Source organism: Choloepus didactylus, chromosome 7 (assembly GCF_015220235.1).
Source record: "Choloepus didactylus isolate mChoDid1 chromosome 7, mChoDid1.pri, whole genome shotgun sequence".
In the NCBI taxonomy this organism is placed as follows: domain Eukaryota; kingdom Metazoa; phylum Chordata; class Mammalia; order Pilosa; family Megalonychidae; genus Choloepus; species Choloepus didactylus.
Genome location: NC_051313.1, coordinates 61708693 through 61724514, shown reverse-complemented (window position 1 = coordinate 61724514; position 15822 = coordinate 61708693). Strand labels below are relative to the sequence as shown.

The 15822-nt window shown below is 37.2% G+C and overlaps 2 protein-coding genes across 3 annotated transcripts in view; both read right to left on the bottom strand.

Moving 5' to 3' along the window:
- MAP3K7 (mitogen-activated protein kinase kinase kinase 7) overlaps positions 1-15822 on the bottom strand; it is an 86635-nt gene that overhangs the window by 63995 nt on the left and 6818 nt on the right. For both annotated transcript variants that reach the window (XM_037842639.1, XM_037842640.1), the window contains exon 2: positions 3219-3329. In XM_037842639.1, coding sequence (XP_037698567.1) covers positions 3219-3329 — 111 coding nt within the window. The remainder of the gene's footprint in view (positions 1-3218; positions 3330-15822) is intronic.
- On the bottom strand, positions 8456-11431 carry LOC119539262 (E3 ubiquitin-protein ligase Mdm2-like). Its single transcript, XM_037842641.1, is given in 5 exon segments — positions 8456-8878; positions 9125-9132; positions 9216-9462; positions 9937-10019; positions 10021-11431. Coding segments are annotated over 5 exon segments (468 nt in total). The 5' UTR covers positions 10078-11431; the 3' UTR covers positions 8456-8805.

The following is a 15822-nucleotide window of genomic DNA, read 5'->3' as shown; positions in this document are numbered from 1 at the left end:
AACCTTGCAGGGTGTTAGAAGTGGGGAGGCATTGGGGGAGGGATGCAATCAACATAAACTAGACTGTAACTAATGGAATCATTGTGTTATGCTTCCTTTGATCTGACAAGGTGATACACCAAGGTAAATGTAGATAAGAGGGGGGGATAGGGGAGACATGTTGGACACTTGACATTGGTGGTGGTGTCTGATTCTTTGCTCTGCTTTGATTTGAGGTTATTTTTCCTTTTGCTGCTTCTTAGCTGTCATTTTTTTTCCTCTTTCTTTTGCCTCTCTACCTTCTTTGACTCTCCCTCCTGCCTTGTGAAAGAAATGTAGATGCCCTTAAATAGATAGTGGTGAAGGTGGTGAACACATAAATATATGACCATACAGAGAACCATCGATTATTTACTTAGGATGGAATGTATGGTGAGTAAACAAAACCACATTAAAAGAAAAAAAAAACGGGTTGATGACAAAACCTTGAGGGCAATATACTGAGTGAAATAAGCCAGACACATAAGGACAATTATTGCAGGGTCTCACTGATAGGAACTAATTATAATATGTAAACTCATAGACATGAAATATAATGTACTAGGATACAGGACGAGGCTTAAGAATGGAGCAGTTGCCTAGTATGAGCAGAATGTTCAACTAGGATGAACTTGGATGTTTGGAAATGAACAGACATGTCGGTAGCAAGATGTGAGAATGACTAACAGTGCCGAATGGCATGTGAATGAGGTGGAAGCGGGAAGCTCAGGGTCATATATGTCACCAGAGGGAAGGTTGGACATCAAAAGATGGGAATGTATAAAACTGAATCCTGTGGTGGGCAGTGTCCATGATTAACTGCGCAAATATTGGAAATCGCTTCCACGAACCAGAACAAATGTATGACAATACAACTGAAGTTAATAATAGAGGGGTATATAGGGAGAAAATATATACCTACTGCAGTTAGTAGTAGTTCAGCATTTTTTCATGGATGGTAACAAATGTACTATACCAACACTATGAGTCAACAATTGAGGGGGGTTGGTTCGGGATAGGGGAGGATCCGAGTTTCCTTTTCTTTTTTCATCTTTCACTTTATTTCTTGTCTGGAGTAATGAAAAGTTTCTAAAAATTGAACAGAAATTAAGTGTGGTGATGGATGCACAGCTGTATGAGGGTACTCAGGGGCAACTGATTGCAATGGTAAAATTATGTCACTTGAATTATCCATTAATGAAAAATATTTTCTTTTATTTCAAAAAAAAAAAGTAAACGTACAATTGGGGGAGGAAGGGAATGGGATATTTGAATGTTCTTTTCTATTTTAATTTTAATTTTATTTTTTGGAGTAATGAAAGTGTTCAAAGATTGATTGTGGTGATGAATGCACAACTATATGACGATACGGTGAACTGATTGTAAGCTTGGAATGACTGTATGTTATGTGATCATATCTCAATAAAATTGCATTAAAAAAAAAATACCTGGAGATAAAAAAATGGAGCAATGCCTTCAAAATTCTGAGAGAAAATCATGTCTAGCCTAGAATTCCACACCCACTCAAAGTACTAACTAAGAGAATAGAATTCTCTCTTCCTATTAGACATTTTCATACATTCAAGATCTCAAAAAAATGGTCTCTTGTAGCCTTTCTGAAGAAGTTACAAAGTATGTGTTCCATCCAATGAAGAAGTAAACCAAGAGACAGGAAGATGATGAAAAAAGGGGACAGAGCGCAAAAGAGAATGTTAGAAATCCCTGTGATGTGATAAAGGGAGATCCTAAGACAACTATATCTAAGACCTAGAAAGCTGTCAATCCAAATTGGAGCAGGTCAGATGGCTCCAGGATAAATTTCTTCAGGATAAAATTGCTAAGAAATCTATTGTGTTTGAACATATTGAGAAGATGATAAACTTATACACAAGAAACAAAGCAAAAAACAGAACAAAACAACAACAAAAGAAAACCAAAACAGTGATTAATTCTAAGGAAAACAAAAGGTTATACAGAAAAGTTATGGGAATAATAGGATACTACACGGCTTAGCTATGACTAGCACTTATATAGATATAATAATTTAAAAAATGAAAAATGATCAAATTAAAATTACAATTTAAACATTATAATTCGTTAAAAGAGCGCAAAGGAGTTATCTCTGGGAAGCAGAAAATTTCATGGGAGAAGGTATAGGGGACTGAAGTTTTTTGGTAGGAACCCTTGAAGAACTATTTGACTCTTCAAATTATATGTATGTATAACCTTGATTGAAAAATTTATGATCTTTTGACTCTTGATTCTTAGAATCTAATACACATGCTATTTCACTCAGCTTTTTTAAACTGCCAATATGACAGTATATAACTAATGACCTTAGCTAAATCACAAATAAAAATCTTGAATAAGGCAAGGCTGCAACCAGACTCCTGGAGCATACTACTAGAGACCGTCTTTCTTCATAATGGCATCAAATCATTCATCAGCATTTCTCAACTCATTCAACCAATTACAAACTCATCTGAATTTATTATAATTCTGTTCTCACTTCTCCTATATTTTACATTTAAAAAATATGAAATATATTTAGAATTGTGATTAAATAAACACATAAGCCTGTAAGATTTATAACATAAAGTTCAATTATTCATTGGCCAAAGGGTATAAAGTGATAAAAACATTGTTTAATCATGTACTGTGGTCTCATATACAAAATAACACAGTTAATAAAATAAGGAATAACTCTTGTAATACAATCTCATGATTTGAGTTTTCTTTCATCATCAGATTTGTAGGAGAACAGTTGTAAATCTTTATGTTAAATGAGAAAAAGCAAATTTGAAATTATTTTTCCTTAAAATAATCGCATTTGAATTTCTAAAACATTCAGTTAAAAATGAATACATAAAATTTCCCCTCTTAATTTTAGATAATGGGAGAGAATACCATTCCTTTTCTATTTTAAAATTAAAATTCTATGCCCTGAAATAGATCTGAATTACATGAATGAGACTGAATTTAACTCAGGGAGGGATGAATTCATTCATGTAGTTAAATCTCTTTTCCCCTAATTTTTAATCAAGAACGAGAAAATGGTTGTATGGCATTACCAATGGTTTAATCACTTTGCTGACGTTCAAGTATACAGAGAAATGACAATTGAACAACCTTTCACATAATATTAGATTCACAAAATATCTTAGGTGAAAAACTACACAATAAATGACATCTCAACTTACCTCTACAATAAAGGCTTTCCTCTCAGATTCACTTTCTATTTGTTTAATAGCAACATCTTTTGCTCTCCATTTGGCTTTGCAGACTACTCCAAAGGCTCCTCTTCCAACAACCTAAATTTAAAAGTAAACAAAGCAAAGCAAAAGCAGGAGACTGAGAAACAAATAGATACTGCCCGACACGGAACCCAATTTGAAAGATCAACCAAAGAAAATTATAGAAGTCAGCACTATCTGGATTTGGCACTGATCACCTATGAACTTTCACTAAAGTGAGGAGATAATGCAATGCACACTAGTATCTGTGGAGACATGGAAAGTTCCCTGGCTGGTAACTATACAGGGTGGCCGCTCCTAGCCTCGGAAGCCTGAAGGCGGGCACCAGGCTGGGGGAAGGCCAAACCTTTGCCTGCCTGAAGGCAGGCACCAATTTAGATAAGGGAATAGTCGCTGGGCTCTTGCTCGGCTCCTTCCATGCTCCTATCTCCTGCCCCTGCTGTTTCCTGTCTAGCCTCAAAGAAATTGCCCCTTGAGATTAAAGACATGTAAACACACCTTATGGCTTTAGAAAAAATGTACCCTCCCTGAAATACCTGAAAACAGTCACATAGGAAACTATCTTGTATGCTATAAAAACCTGTAGAAATGAGTAGAATAAAACTTTCTTTTGCAGGAACACAGAGGACAGAGTGGGCCCCCTTCTTTCACAAGCATCTATCTTTGAAAGTTTATGGTCTAAACACCTCCTCATTTTCAACATAATCCAAAAACCACAAATAAAAAGAGTCAAAGAGAAAGTAATTTGTCAGATGCAGAAAACAAATTAAAATAGGCATGATGAATAAGAAGACAAAAAGACTATGGTTAAGAAAAGGAAAAAGGAGGACAATATGATAAATAACAAATGTTTTAAGCTACCATATTCAAGAAATTTAAAATGGCTTTTGAAGAATTCAATAGGGGTGGGGGGTGGAGAGGAAAGGAAAAAAATAAAGATGAAAAATGACTGGCCATAGTCAAGGATAGACAAAATGTGATATATCTAAAAAACGGAGTATTATTCATTAAAAAAAAAAAGAACTATGATACATGTTACAATATGGATGAACCTCAAAGACATTATGCTAGTGAAAGAAGCCAGACACCAGAGACCACCTATTGCATAATTCTATTTAAATAAAATGCCCAGAAAAGGAAAATGTATAGAGACAGAAAGCAGGTAAGTGGTTGCCTGGTGCTAAGGGTGGGAATTGGGACTAACAGTAAATGAGTAGGAGGGATTCTACCAAGGTGAAGAAAATGTTTGAAAACTGATTTATGGTGATGGCAGCACAACCTGGTAAACTTGCTAAAAATCACTGAATTGTATCCTTCAAATGGGTGAATTTTATGATATATAAAATAAACCTCAATAAAGTCATATTAAACAAAAACAAAACTCTGGCCATGTACTACACTGAATCAACTGATGGGTACAAAGAAGTTTGTTATGCTATTCTCTTTACTTTTATAAATGTTTGAAATGTTCCATAATGTAAAAACAACAGAAAAACAAAACAAAAACTAGCTTTTGATACCTATGAGAACAAAATTATTAGATTTTATCATTGAAAGGGATGTTAGTTAGTGCCATCTACTAAAATCTCTCAAATCCCCGTGTATCTGTATTGGCCAACTTGACTAAGCTACTGCACTCAGCTCTTTGATCAAACAGAAGAGATGTTGTGAAGGTATTTTGTAGATGTGATTAATGTCTACAATCAGTTGATTTAGGTAAAGGAGATAACCTTTGATAATGTGGGTGGATCTCATCAAATTAAGAGCAAGAACTGAGGTTTTCCAGAGAAGAAATTCGGTCTCAAAACTGCAAGTCAACTCCTGCCGTGTTTCCAGTCTGCAGGCCTGCCCTCCAGATTTTAGACTTGCCAGCCCCCAAAGCCACGTGGATTATATCCTTAAATAAATCACATACAACATACATAATAAATATTACATGTATGTATATGCATAAAAAGAAATGCATATACACATATTATACAAAGGCACATATTTATATAATATATATTCATATATCCGAATCTGTTTCCTAGAGAACCGTGGTACTACATCTAAGTACTCTTTGTCAAGCCTTTTCTTAAGTGAAAAATCTACTTCCCTAATGTGCTGGTTTGGATGTATCATGTCCCCCAAAATGCCATGTTCTTTTATGCAATCTTGTGGGGACAGACATATTAGTGTTGATTAGGTTAGAATCCCTTGATTGTTTCTATGGAGATGTAACCCACCCAACTGTGTGTAATAACTTTGATTAGGTTATTTTCATGGAGGTGTGGCCCTGTCCCTTCAACCTGAGTCTTGATTAGTTTACTGGAGCCCTATAAAAGCTCACAAACAGAAGGACTGCAGAGCGGCTGCAGCCAAGAGAGATATTTTGGAGTTGGCCCTTGAAAGCAGACTTCGCTAGTCCAGAGTTTGGGAGAAACTAAGAGAACACCCCCCAGATGCCTAGAGAGAAACGTCCTGGGAGAAAGCCATTTTGAAACACAATCTGGGAACAAGCAGATGCCAGCCATCCGCCTTCCGAGCTAACAGGTTTTCTGAACACCATCTGCCTTTCTCCAGTGAAGGTACCCTATTTTTGATGCCTTTACTTGGACACTTTTATGGGCTTAAGACTGTAACTTTGTAACCAAAAAACCCCCTTTATAAAAGCTAATCCATTTCTGGTGTTTTACATAAGGGCACCATTAGCAAACAGGAACATCTATATAGCTCTCATTTATTATGTACTTTTTTTTTTAACTAGGCAATTTTTTTTTTTTAATGTACTTTCTATGAAGCAGGTACTTGACTAAGTACACACATTACCTGATTTACAACCTTTGGAGGCAGGTACTGATACCACCCCCATTTACGGACAAGCACTTAGGTTTAAAGAAGTAAACTAACCTGCTCAAGGCCCCATAGCTAGTAAGTGGTAGAAAGAGGTTTGATGTCAGGCAGTCTAATGCCAGGATGTTAGTGATTCTAATTTGTAACACATAAAGCCTTTCCTAAATCAGAAAGTAGCAATTATATCTTCCCTTGGAGGAGTCTTCACTGTGGACAAATTTACATGAACAAATAACTCGTCACAAAACTCTTTCATAACAAAGCTGTCTACAGGTAGGGCATCAAACAATTTACTGTTTAATTTGGGACACTTTGGAGAGTAAGAAGGGTGCTAACAATAACTATGCCAGGACAGTAGTGGTAAACTAAGATGTATAGTCATCCTAGATTTCGCTGCATAAATCACACAAATCACTGCAGACATTTCTTATCCTGCTTAATGTATAAAGCTACTAAAACGGCTAACATTTATTAAATATGCATCATGTGCCAGGCACCATTCTATGCACTTCTCGTGTATTAATACATTTAATCCTCCCCACTTTATTTATTTTATTAATCATTTAATAAATTGTTTATCTGTAAATCAATAAATATGGATACTAAGACTAAAAATTTAGACAATCAAGACTACATTGGTAATAGGCATTTGGAGTGAGATTCCATTTGCACAGATGTTTTATAAATAGCATAAAATGCATACATATACTGAATGTACATTAAATTATCTTTAATGTCTGTTCATCTTTAATGTAATGTACAAATTATCTTTCATGTACTACTAACTCTCCTTAGAAAGGATATACTCATTAGTTCTAGTTGAAGTATCATAAATTCCAAATTAATTAAGCTTCACTGTATTAGTGAATAACTCTGGCTCAAGTATTAATACCTTCAGCCATGTGTTTCCTACTTATATATGTATACATACGTAAGTTGTGTGTGCATGTTGTTTTTCTGAAGTCTGTCTATAACAATCTAGTGCTAGTAACAGACACACAAAGTTGCTATGTAAAATTTTCCCTTAGTTTTATTCTAAACTCAGAGTTCAGTTGATTTTATTTTCCTCAACCTGTCATACCTAGGAGAAAAACTCAATTCTACTTGTCTAAAGATTTGGTCATATGATTTTGCTGAAGTCTGTATGTAAATATAAATCAATAAATTAATCTACAGAGTTCGAGAGATGTTTTAGAAGTCTATGACCCTGCCATTCTTGAAGGGAAGTGATGCATAATTTCTGGATAATTTAGAGAAAAGCTGATCTTTCCAGCAATCTGAAAAATCTTTCTGAATTCACTGGTTTCTAAAACTGGCCTTAAGCAAAGGTCTGAAACCTAGGCAACTAAAAGGGACGGTGTACCCCATCCCAAGAAGTACTTCAGAGTGTTTTAAATTATCTTTCATTTAAGAGAAACAATCGATTCCCACTAAATCCTGATATCATGTATCAAGTTGGACCCCCCCCCCCATCCTCCAACAGGACAATTCCACATTCTACTATGGAGCTTCAAAAAAAGTTGTCTTGTGGGTAAATGATGGCTGTTCTCAAAGACTTCTCATTGGACAATATCATCACCATCTATCCCTTATTATACCAAGGAGGCTGGAGAGTAGGTGGTTCATTTCTGCTTCTATAGCACCAAATGTAACCATCAATTTCTTTTTCACCTGTAGAGTATTTTAAGAGGCTCTGAAAAAGCAGAAAAACTAAGGATCAAAAGGTGTAAGAGTACCTAAAATTTAAATATTAATTTGTTCACACAAACTTTATCTCCTTACAAGAAGGTACTAATTAAATTACATTTAAATGTCCTATTTATGTATTTTTTTTTTTTAAAATCAGTTCTTATTTAAGAGGAAGTGGAAATTATTTAAAATATGGGGGGTAGGAGTAAAGAATGAACTATATATCTAATTCAAATTACATTAAAACCCAAATATAAAATACAAACAGAAGTGAAATTTTTCTAAAAGGAAGTGAATATTCAGTATCCCCCACGTCCTCCCTAAGTAGATAAATCAGACTAAAGAGAAGACATCTACATGGACTGAGAAATCTACATGGACTTTCTCACTTTGATATACGTAAAAAAATAAAAATAAATTTCACATTGCCAAAATAACTGTCTAAACATTTAGGGTTATATGGTTAGAAATCTGTAATTCTACTTTTATAGACAAGTCTTCCAGGGGAAATAAGCACAATCATTTGAATTGGTTGCCTACATACTGGCCAGGGCTTATTTCATTTTTTTTTTTTTTTTTTTTTTAGCTTCTTTGCACATCTAAAACATGCCATAAGATGTTCTGTTTTGCCATGGACAATGCAACTATTTTTAGATCTACCTTGGCAAATCACACAGGTTCAATGGCATTAGGGGAAAACTGGATTCTACACTTTCTTCTTCATCTTGTAGTTCTTTCTTCTCAAACTCTCTGACATCTTCTTGACTGCTATAAATGTTGCTACCAGAAGCTGATGGCTGAGAATCCCACTTTCTTGGGATTGGGAGGCTTGAGTGATTTTATCATTTTCCTCAACACAAGACTCTTTAGAGACATTGTCATTTTTTTGCAATCAGGAACATAAAAGCCCTTTTCTACATGTGTTAAGTTTTCTAGTTAGGCTTGCTCAGATATTTTCCCTTCATCCTTTCCTTTATCCTCAGGAAGCCAATTCTCATGAATGGCAGGCCTAACATCTGCTGAAATGCAGTGGAAGGGGAAGATTCATTTCATTGCATGAAGTACATTTCCAATCGTATAAGCTAAGGAAATTTCAGGATTGTGGAGACATGGAAAGATCCCTGGCTGGATAACTTACACAGGGAGGCTGCTCCCAAACTCTGGAAGCCTGAAGGTGGGCACCAGGCTGGGAAAAAGCCAAAAACTTTGCATGTCTGAAGGCAGGCTGCAGTTTAGATAAGGGCTCCTTGCTGGGCTCCTTCCGTGCTCCTGTCTCCTGTCTAGCCCCAAAGAAATTGTCCCTTAAGATTAAAGACATGTAAACATACCTTATATGCTATAAAAACGTGTAGAAATGAGTAGAATAAAACTTTCTTTTGCAGGAACACAGAGGACGGAGTGGGCTCCCTTCTTTCACACAGGATCTTCTTCAAATGAATCTGTATCACTCTCCCCTGCCTGATATACAGTAACTTGATACACCTCATCATCTTCACCTGAGAGTTCTTGTCCTTCCTCACTAAGGCTACAATCCTCTGAATCGAGAGATTCAACTTGAAATTCTACACTGAATTGATCTGAAACTGATTCCTGATCTAGCCAATCACTTATATCAGCATCAAGATCTGGATTTGATGGAGGCTCTGTTGATTCACTGCTACTGCTTCTTTCACAGCATATCTCCCTTACTACACACAGATCAAGGCTTTCATCAAAGGAAGGGAAATGCTATCAGATTTGTGACCCTTTCTTTGTCATTCACCAGCTAGTTCATCTGAATTTTCTTCTTTCTCACTAACTGCTCTCCTAGATGAGGCAGTTAGTTTAGAAATCAAATTTGAGGATGAAGGTTTTTCTTCCTGCAGCTCTTGCACAGGGTCCTTTTGCTCACTGTCATCTTCAAGGTGACACCAGTTTTCACTTACTGATGTGCCTGAATCTGATGGTTCCTGCTGATCGACCACTACCAAGTTTCTGTAGATCACAGTATATATTTTCCTGTTTTCTTTCACAGAGAAGCTTGACACTCCAAATTCCCCAGACGATCATTTGAACAATACACAATATATTGTTATTGCTTATCATATAATCCTTTAGCCGTAATATACTGGCCAAGATAAAACATAACTTCTTTCATTACGTGTCTTTTTGTGCACCAACAGACTGTAACAACATCAAAAGCAACAACTTTGGTCTAACCAGGGTCTTTTGTTCCGAAGCAGGAAATCAGTGAGGTGCTTACAGCACTATCAGTAGATACAAATATGTTGGTATGGCACATTTGCCATGCGGGGTTTTGCGCGCCTGGAGCTTGGGTCTCTTGACAATCCCGTACCCGTTCATGGGGCGCGCGGAAGCCCGATGCGCTGGGACTCGGCAGCCGTTTCACTCGTGCCGCCCAGGTCACTGGGATACTAGAACGCACTAGGTCCGGAGAAACAGGCTTCAGGCGCCAAAAGCATCGGAACCTCCATCAGAGGGCTTATGGCTGCCCCTTAGGCTTGGCTTCTTGCTCCATCCCATTTCCAGTCACACAGGGCAACACAAGTCCCAAAAGAAGGGGAGCTCGCTAAGATTCCCCCGCGACGTGCGCTCTCTACCGCCTGAGAAGAGTGTGCCGGAAGCCCCCTCCCCCATTTTCAAGGTGAGGAAAATGAGTCACACAGTTGCAACAAGCCCAAGACCACACAGCAGAGAGTATTTACATAAGCCTAGAGTATGTAATGACCTAAAACATACTTCTATATTCAGCTTGTCTTTCCTTGGCTTAAAGGAAACTGGGCTGCCTGGAGGCAAAACAGCCACGTAGGCCAAAATCTCTAGTAGCTGGTCTTTCCTTTGGTGATTTTCCCTTTCACTCTTCTTAGATATGGGTGTTCAGGGTCCTCCTGATGTTAGGCTTCTGCTCACCTTCACACCACCCATGAGAAAAGGAAAGAACATCAGTCATTTGCAACTGTCAACCAGATACTTTATCATGAATGGGTATTGGTTAAACCTGGCAGCATTAGGGATACCAGAAAGGGCACACCAAGGCTCTGGAACCTGAAAATCTGATAGATGTCAGTTGGAATGTAGGCTCTGTCTACCTATTAGCTCTTAAGTTAACATCTTTGAGCTTCAGTTTTCTCAACAGTAAAAAGGAGATGATCACATTTTCCTCAGTGAATATCTTATCATGATCATCGGTTAAAGCCAGGCCTTTCCTTAAATACTATAAGAGAACAGTAAGTGCTAGGAGCTGACTATGAATTATGGTATCAGCTGCAGTGCTCATTTCTGCCACAATAAACCAAGGTGAATTAGCAAACAGGTCCTAAAACAAATTTCATTTCATGATGACATCAGGCTAAGAAGAATTATGTATGGAGACCAGCCTATCTATTTATATTACTATTAACTATGAAATAGATTACGAGGTAATTTGGAATATATTCTTCAACTACGTATTTACAAATACATCAAAGCAAGTGGTACTTAGTGTTCTCTCCTTGTTTCATTTTCCTATTCTCAGGTATTGATTCTCAACTGTCCATGGAGAGATTCCAAATATTATCTATATTTGTAGATCACGCATGTCACAAAAATTGTGTATGACTGTTTATGATGCACAAGTGCCACCTAGTGATGAGAAGATGGCTGACTCTGAGCTTTCTACTTACCAGAGGCTGAGGGATGGCAGACTGCCCAAATACAGAGGTGTGGGGGTGGGGAGGGCTGAATGAAATGCACAGCTGAGTTTCAGAGCATCAAGGAAAGCCAAGGGAAGGGTCTAGTCAGCAAGCAGGGAAAGATGGATAAGGTCTCTTTGCCTTCAAGGTGTGTAAGTGAGGCTTATGCCAAGAGAATGATAAACTTCATTTATTTACTCCTTAAACCAATATTTCTGAGTGCCTATGATATACAGCTACTGTTTGGAATATCAGAGATAAAGCAGTAAATAAAACAAAGTATATTAAATGTGCTTTTGGTGGTGATGGTGGTGGTGGTGGGCAGAAAAGTCAATCCACAGATAGACCAAAAGATGAATAAGAAAAATATCAGATTGTAAAAAATCACTGTGGTGAGCAAAAATAGGATATGATGAAGAGATAAGTAACAACTTCAGGCTGGTAGTATGGGAAGGTCATCTGAGGAGGTATCTAATCTGATATTTGAATGACAGAAGGAACCAACCAAAGATCAGGGAGAAGAAGCAACTAATGTAAAGACTCTAAGAGAAAAGAATTCATTTCCTTATTCAAAAATATTTGAACCCTAACTACAGGCTAGGCACTGTTCTAGGCACTGGAAATATAGCAGTGAACAAAATAGACCAAAATCCTGCTCTCACTATTATTTTCTTGTGGAGAGAGACAAATAAATAAGAAGATATGTAAGAAAAATATACTTTTTAGAAAATGATAGTGTGCTAAGAAGAAAAGGGACATAATTGTGTATGTATTCTCCATCCTGTGGGGACTTCCTCATCTCCCCCTACCCCCCAAATTTTAGATGGGGTGGTCAGGCAAGGCCTCACTGAGAAAGGTGACACTTTAGTGATGACTTAGAGAAATGCTTGGAGTGATTAAGTGTGATGCACAGTGGGAGGAGGGAAGAGTGAAGGAAGATAAGGTTGGAGAGACAGGCAGTGGCCAGATCCCATAGAGCTCTACACACAAAAAGGAATTTGGCTTTCAGTCTAAATGCAATGCAATGGGAAGCAATTGGAGGACTTTAAGGAAGGAAAGATGTGATGTAATTTTTATTTAAAACAATAACAAAAACAAAAACTCTTATGTGAAGAGTGGATTGTAGGAGGACTAGAGTATATAAATAGAGAGACCAGTTAAGAGACCAGTTAAGAGACTATTAGGGCTGCCCAAGCAAGGGATAATAGCTGTGGAACAAGATTGACGATAGTGCAGAAATATGGGCAGACTCGGAATAAGTTGTAGAAGTAGAGTCAAAAGGGCTTGCAGATGATCTGCATGCAGGAAGAATGGGTGGTGAGGAAATCAAGGATAATGTTTAGATTGGGTAACAGTTTATTGAATGATAAGAAAGAAGAGAGCAGGCAGATTTTTTTTTTCTCAATGAAACACAGAGCTCCATTTTAATCATATGAAGATGCATATTAGATATTTAAGTAGAGATGAGTCTGGAGGTCCAGTGAGAAGTCAGGCAGGTCTCCAATTACAGATTTGGGAGTCACAGGCATATAGTCAGTATTTCTAGTAAGTTGATTGGATGAAGTTCCCAAAAAATAATATGTAGATACTGGTGTCCCAGAACTGAACTCTGAAGCATTTCAACATTTAGAGCACAAACAGAAAAGAAAGAACTAGCAATGACTGAGAAGGAATGGTCATTAAGATAGCAGGCAAAGCATGAGTGTCACACAAGCCAAGAAAAAAAAGCATTTCAGGAAGAAAGCAGATAAAACAGCGGCAAAAGCATTAAGCTGGTAGTTCTCAAAGTGTAGTCCCTGGGTCAGAAACATCAGCATCACCTGGGAACTCCAACCCTGAATTACAGAGTCTAGCTGTGGGGTCCTGCGATCTGTGTTTTAACCAGCCTTCCAGGTGAGACTGATGAGAACCTCTGTATTAGGCCAATACATTAAAAAGATTAAATGTATTAAAAACATATTAATAATAATAAGATGAGACATTTCAAGGGAAGCCATCACATAGGCCAAAGAGCCCTCCCCTGCTGTTGATGTCATTTATGGAAGTTTTCCATAGCACTCAGACACCGTCTTGCCAGGAAGAAGGGAAAAGGAAAATCCTTGTGAGGGAAAACTGAACTTTGAAGTAACTTCAAATCTTGAATTTACTGAATAAAAAATAACCTGAAAGAGACAGATAAGTTATACAACAGTGGAATTAATCAAGTTATCCTTGATGTGGCAAGATTAAGCGCTTTTGAGGAATCGTAGGCAAGATGCAATGAGTTACAGGAAAATGAAGTTATTTTTCTGAACCACCTCCAAAAACAAATACAGAAATACACACAGAATTACATGAATAAATAAAAATAAATGTGCATAAGCATCTATTTATTCGGGATTGGGAAGATGATAGATATATTGATAGGAAAGTTTTGTCCCTCCCCCACCCCAATTCTGATACAACCTCCTTAAGAGAACATGTCTGAATGGGAATTAGGGTTCCAGAAAGTACTATATAGAATGAAAAAAGCTCCAGGGCATTCCAATATACTCCTCACTCCCCCCACCCCCAACTGCCTTCATGAAACAACATGTTAAAGAAGTGCAATTTTTATTATTTGTATGTACTATAAAAATAATACCATCTTACATTTGTTTAACAATATTTTACAACTTATAAAGCATGCTTACAAATATGATAAAAGTTTAAATCTCATCACAATCTGGTGAATATGTAGCAGTTTTTTTTTTTGTTGTTTTGTTTTTTTTATTCCCCATCTTATAGAGGAGAAAACTAAGGCTCCAAGAGGTTATCTACCCAAGATCATGTAACTAGTAAATCAGAGTTAGCTGTCAGATATGTCCTCTGGTGCCAAAAAGATAGAGGTCCTAGTAGGGCCTGTTTTAATGAAAAGATACACACAGCCTCTTACATAGGAAGCCTTAGAAAATGCTAGTCAGAAGTAGCAAGTATGATAAAACTACCAAGTATCTTTTCAAAATGTTACATTCAAATTAGATTTTCAACTGTTTAGAAACGGTTTTTAAAAAGGCCTAATCTCCTTTAAGAAATACAAGTAATTTAGGGTCAGCAGAGGTCATAAAGGACTTATGGTAGACAAGTATCCAAAGATGGCTGCTATCAATTCTTTCCCACCCTGTCTGTGCATGCTATTCCCCCACTGGGAAGCGGAGCTTATTCTTCCTTCCTTTGAATCAAAGTTGCCTGTGGCTGCTTGATCAAGACTGCAGTAGAAGTGATGTTTTGGGACCTTCAAAACCAGGCCAAGAGGTCTAGCAGCTTATGCCTTACTCCTCTTGGAACCCAGCCACTGCACTGTAAGAAGCCTAATCACCATGGGAAGACCACAAGAAGAACTGAGTGTCTGGTTGAGAGCTTCAGTGAGCCCACAACAGACAGTCAGTGCCACTTTGCCAAACATTAGTAAGAACATTGGATGCACCAGCCCACCTGAGCCCCAGGTGATTGAAGTCCCATTGACACGACGTAGAGCTGAAGAACCACCCAGCTCAACCTAGAGTCATTTCAAAGCAGAGGGCAACAGAAGAATTATTTATTTAAGAAAAGATGTAAATGACTATTGGAGGAAAAGCAAAACAAAAAATTACTTCTTTACCTTGCACTAACAAATTTCAAGTGAATTATTTAAACTCACTAATTAAAACTGAAAATTCAAGATACTGGTGACTTACGATCAGGAGTAGGAGTAGACTTTCTAATCCTATACAACAGACAGAAAGTTAAAGGAAAAAGTGTTCAGATTTAATTATACAAAAATCTAACACCTTTCTATGAAATCCGTATCTCAAATCCAAATGACAAGCAGTAAAAAATATTTTCAAAATGTAGAGTTACTGCATATAGAGCTCTAATAAAACAATAATCCACCCCCCAAAACAGAAGAAAGCAAAAAAGACTATTCATATAGGAAATACAAATGGCCAATAGGCATATGAAAAGACAAGGACTCTCTATAATCAAATAAATGACAATTAAAATAACAACATTCGGTTTCCCAATGAGATTAATGAAAATTTAAAATTCCAGTGTAATTTGGCATTTTGTATCAAGGTATGTCTTAAAAATGTGCATTCATTCTGACCCAGCAATTCTACTGGGTCAGATTTTTATTGTCAGCAAAAATCGGTTTTGAAAAACACTGTTCACATCAGTTTACAGTAACAAAAAATTAGAAACAACCCCAATGTTATCAACAGAGGATTAATTACAAAACAATTCCATCCAAGCCTCCTTCACTGGCTCTTCTTCCTCAGCCCAAACCTTAGAGGTCGATGTTTTCTAGGGGTTCTTTCATTGGTCCTCTTCTTTCCCTGTCTAATATCTAATCTCAT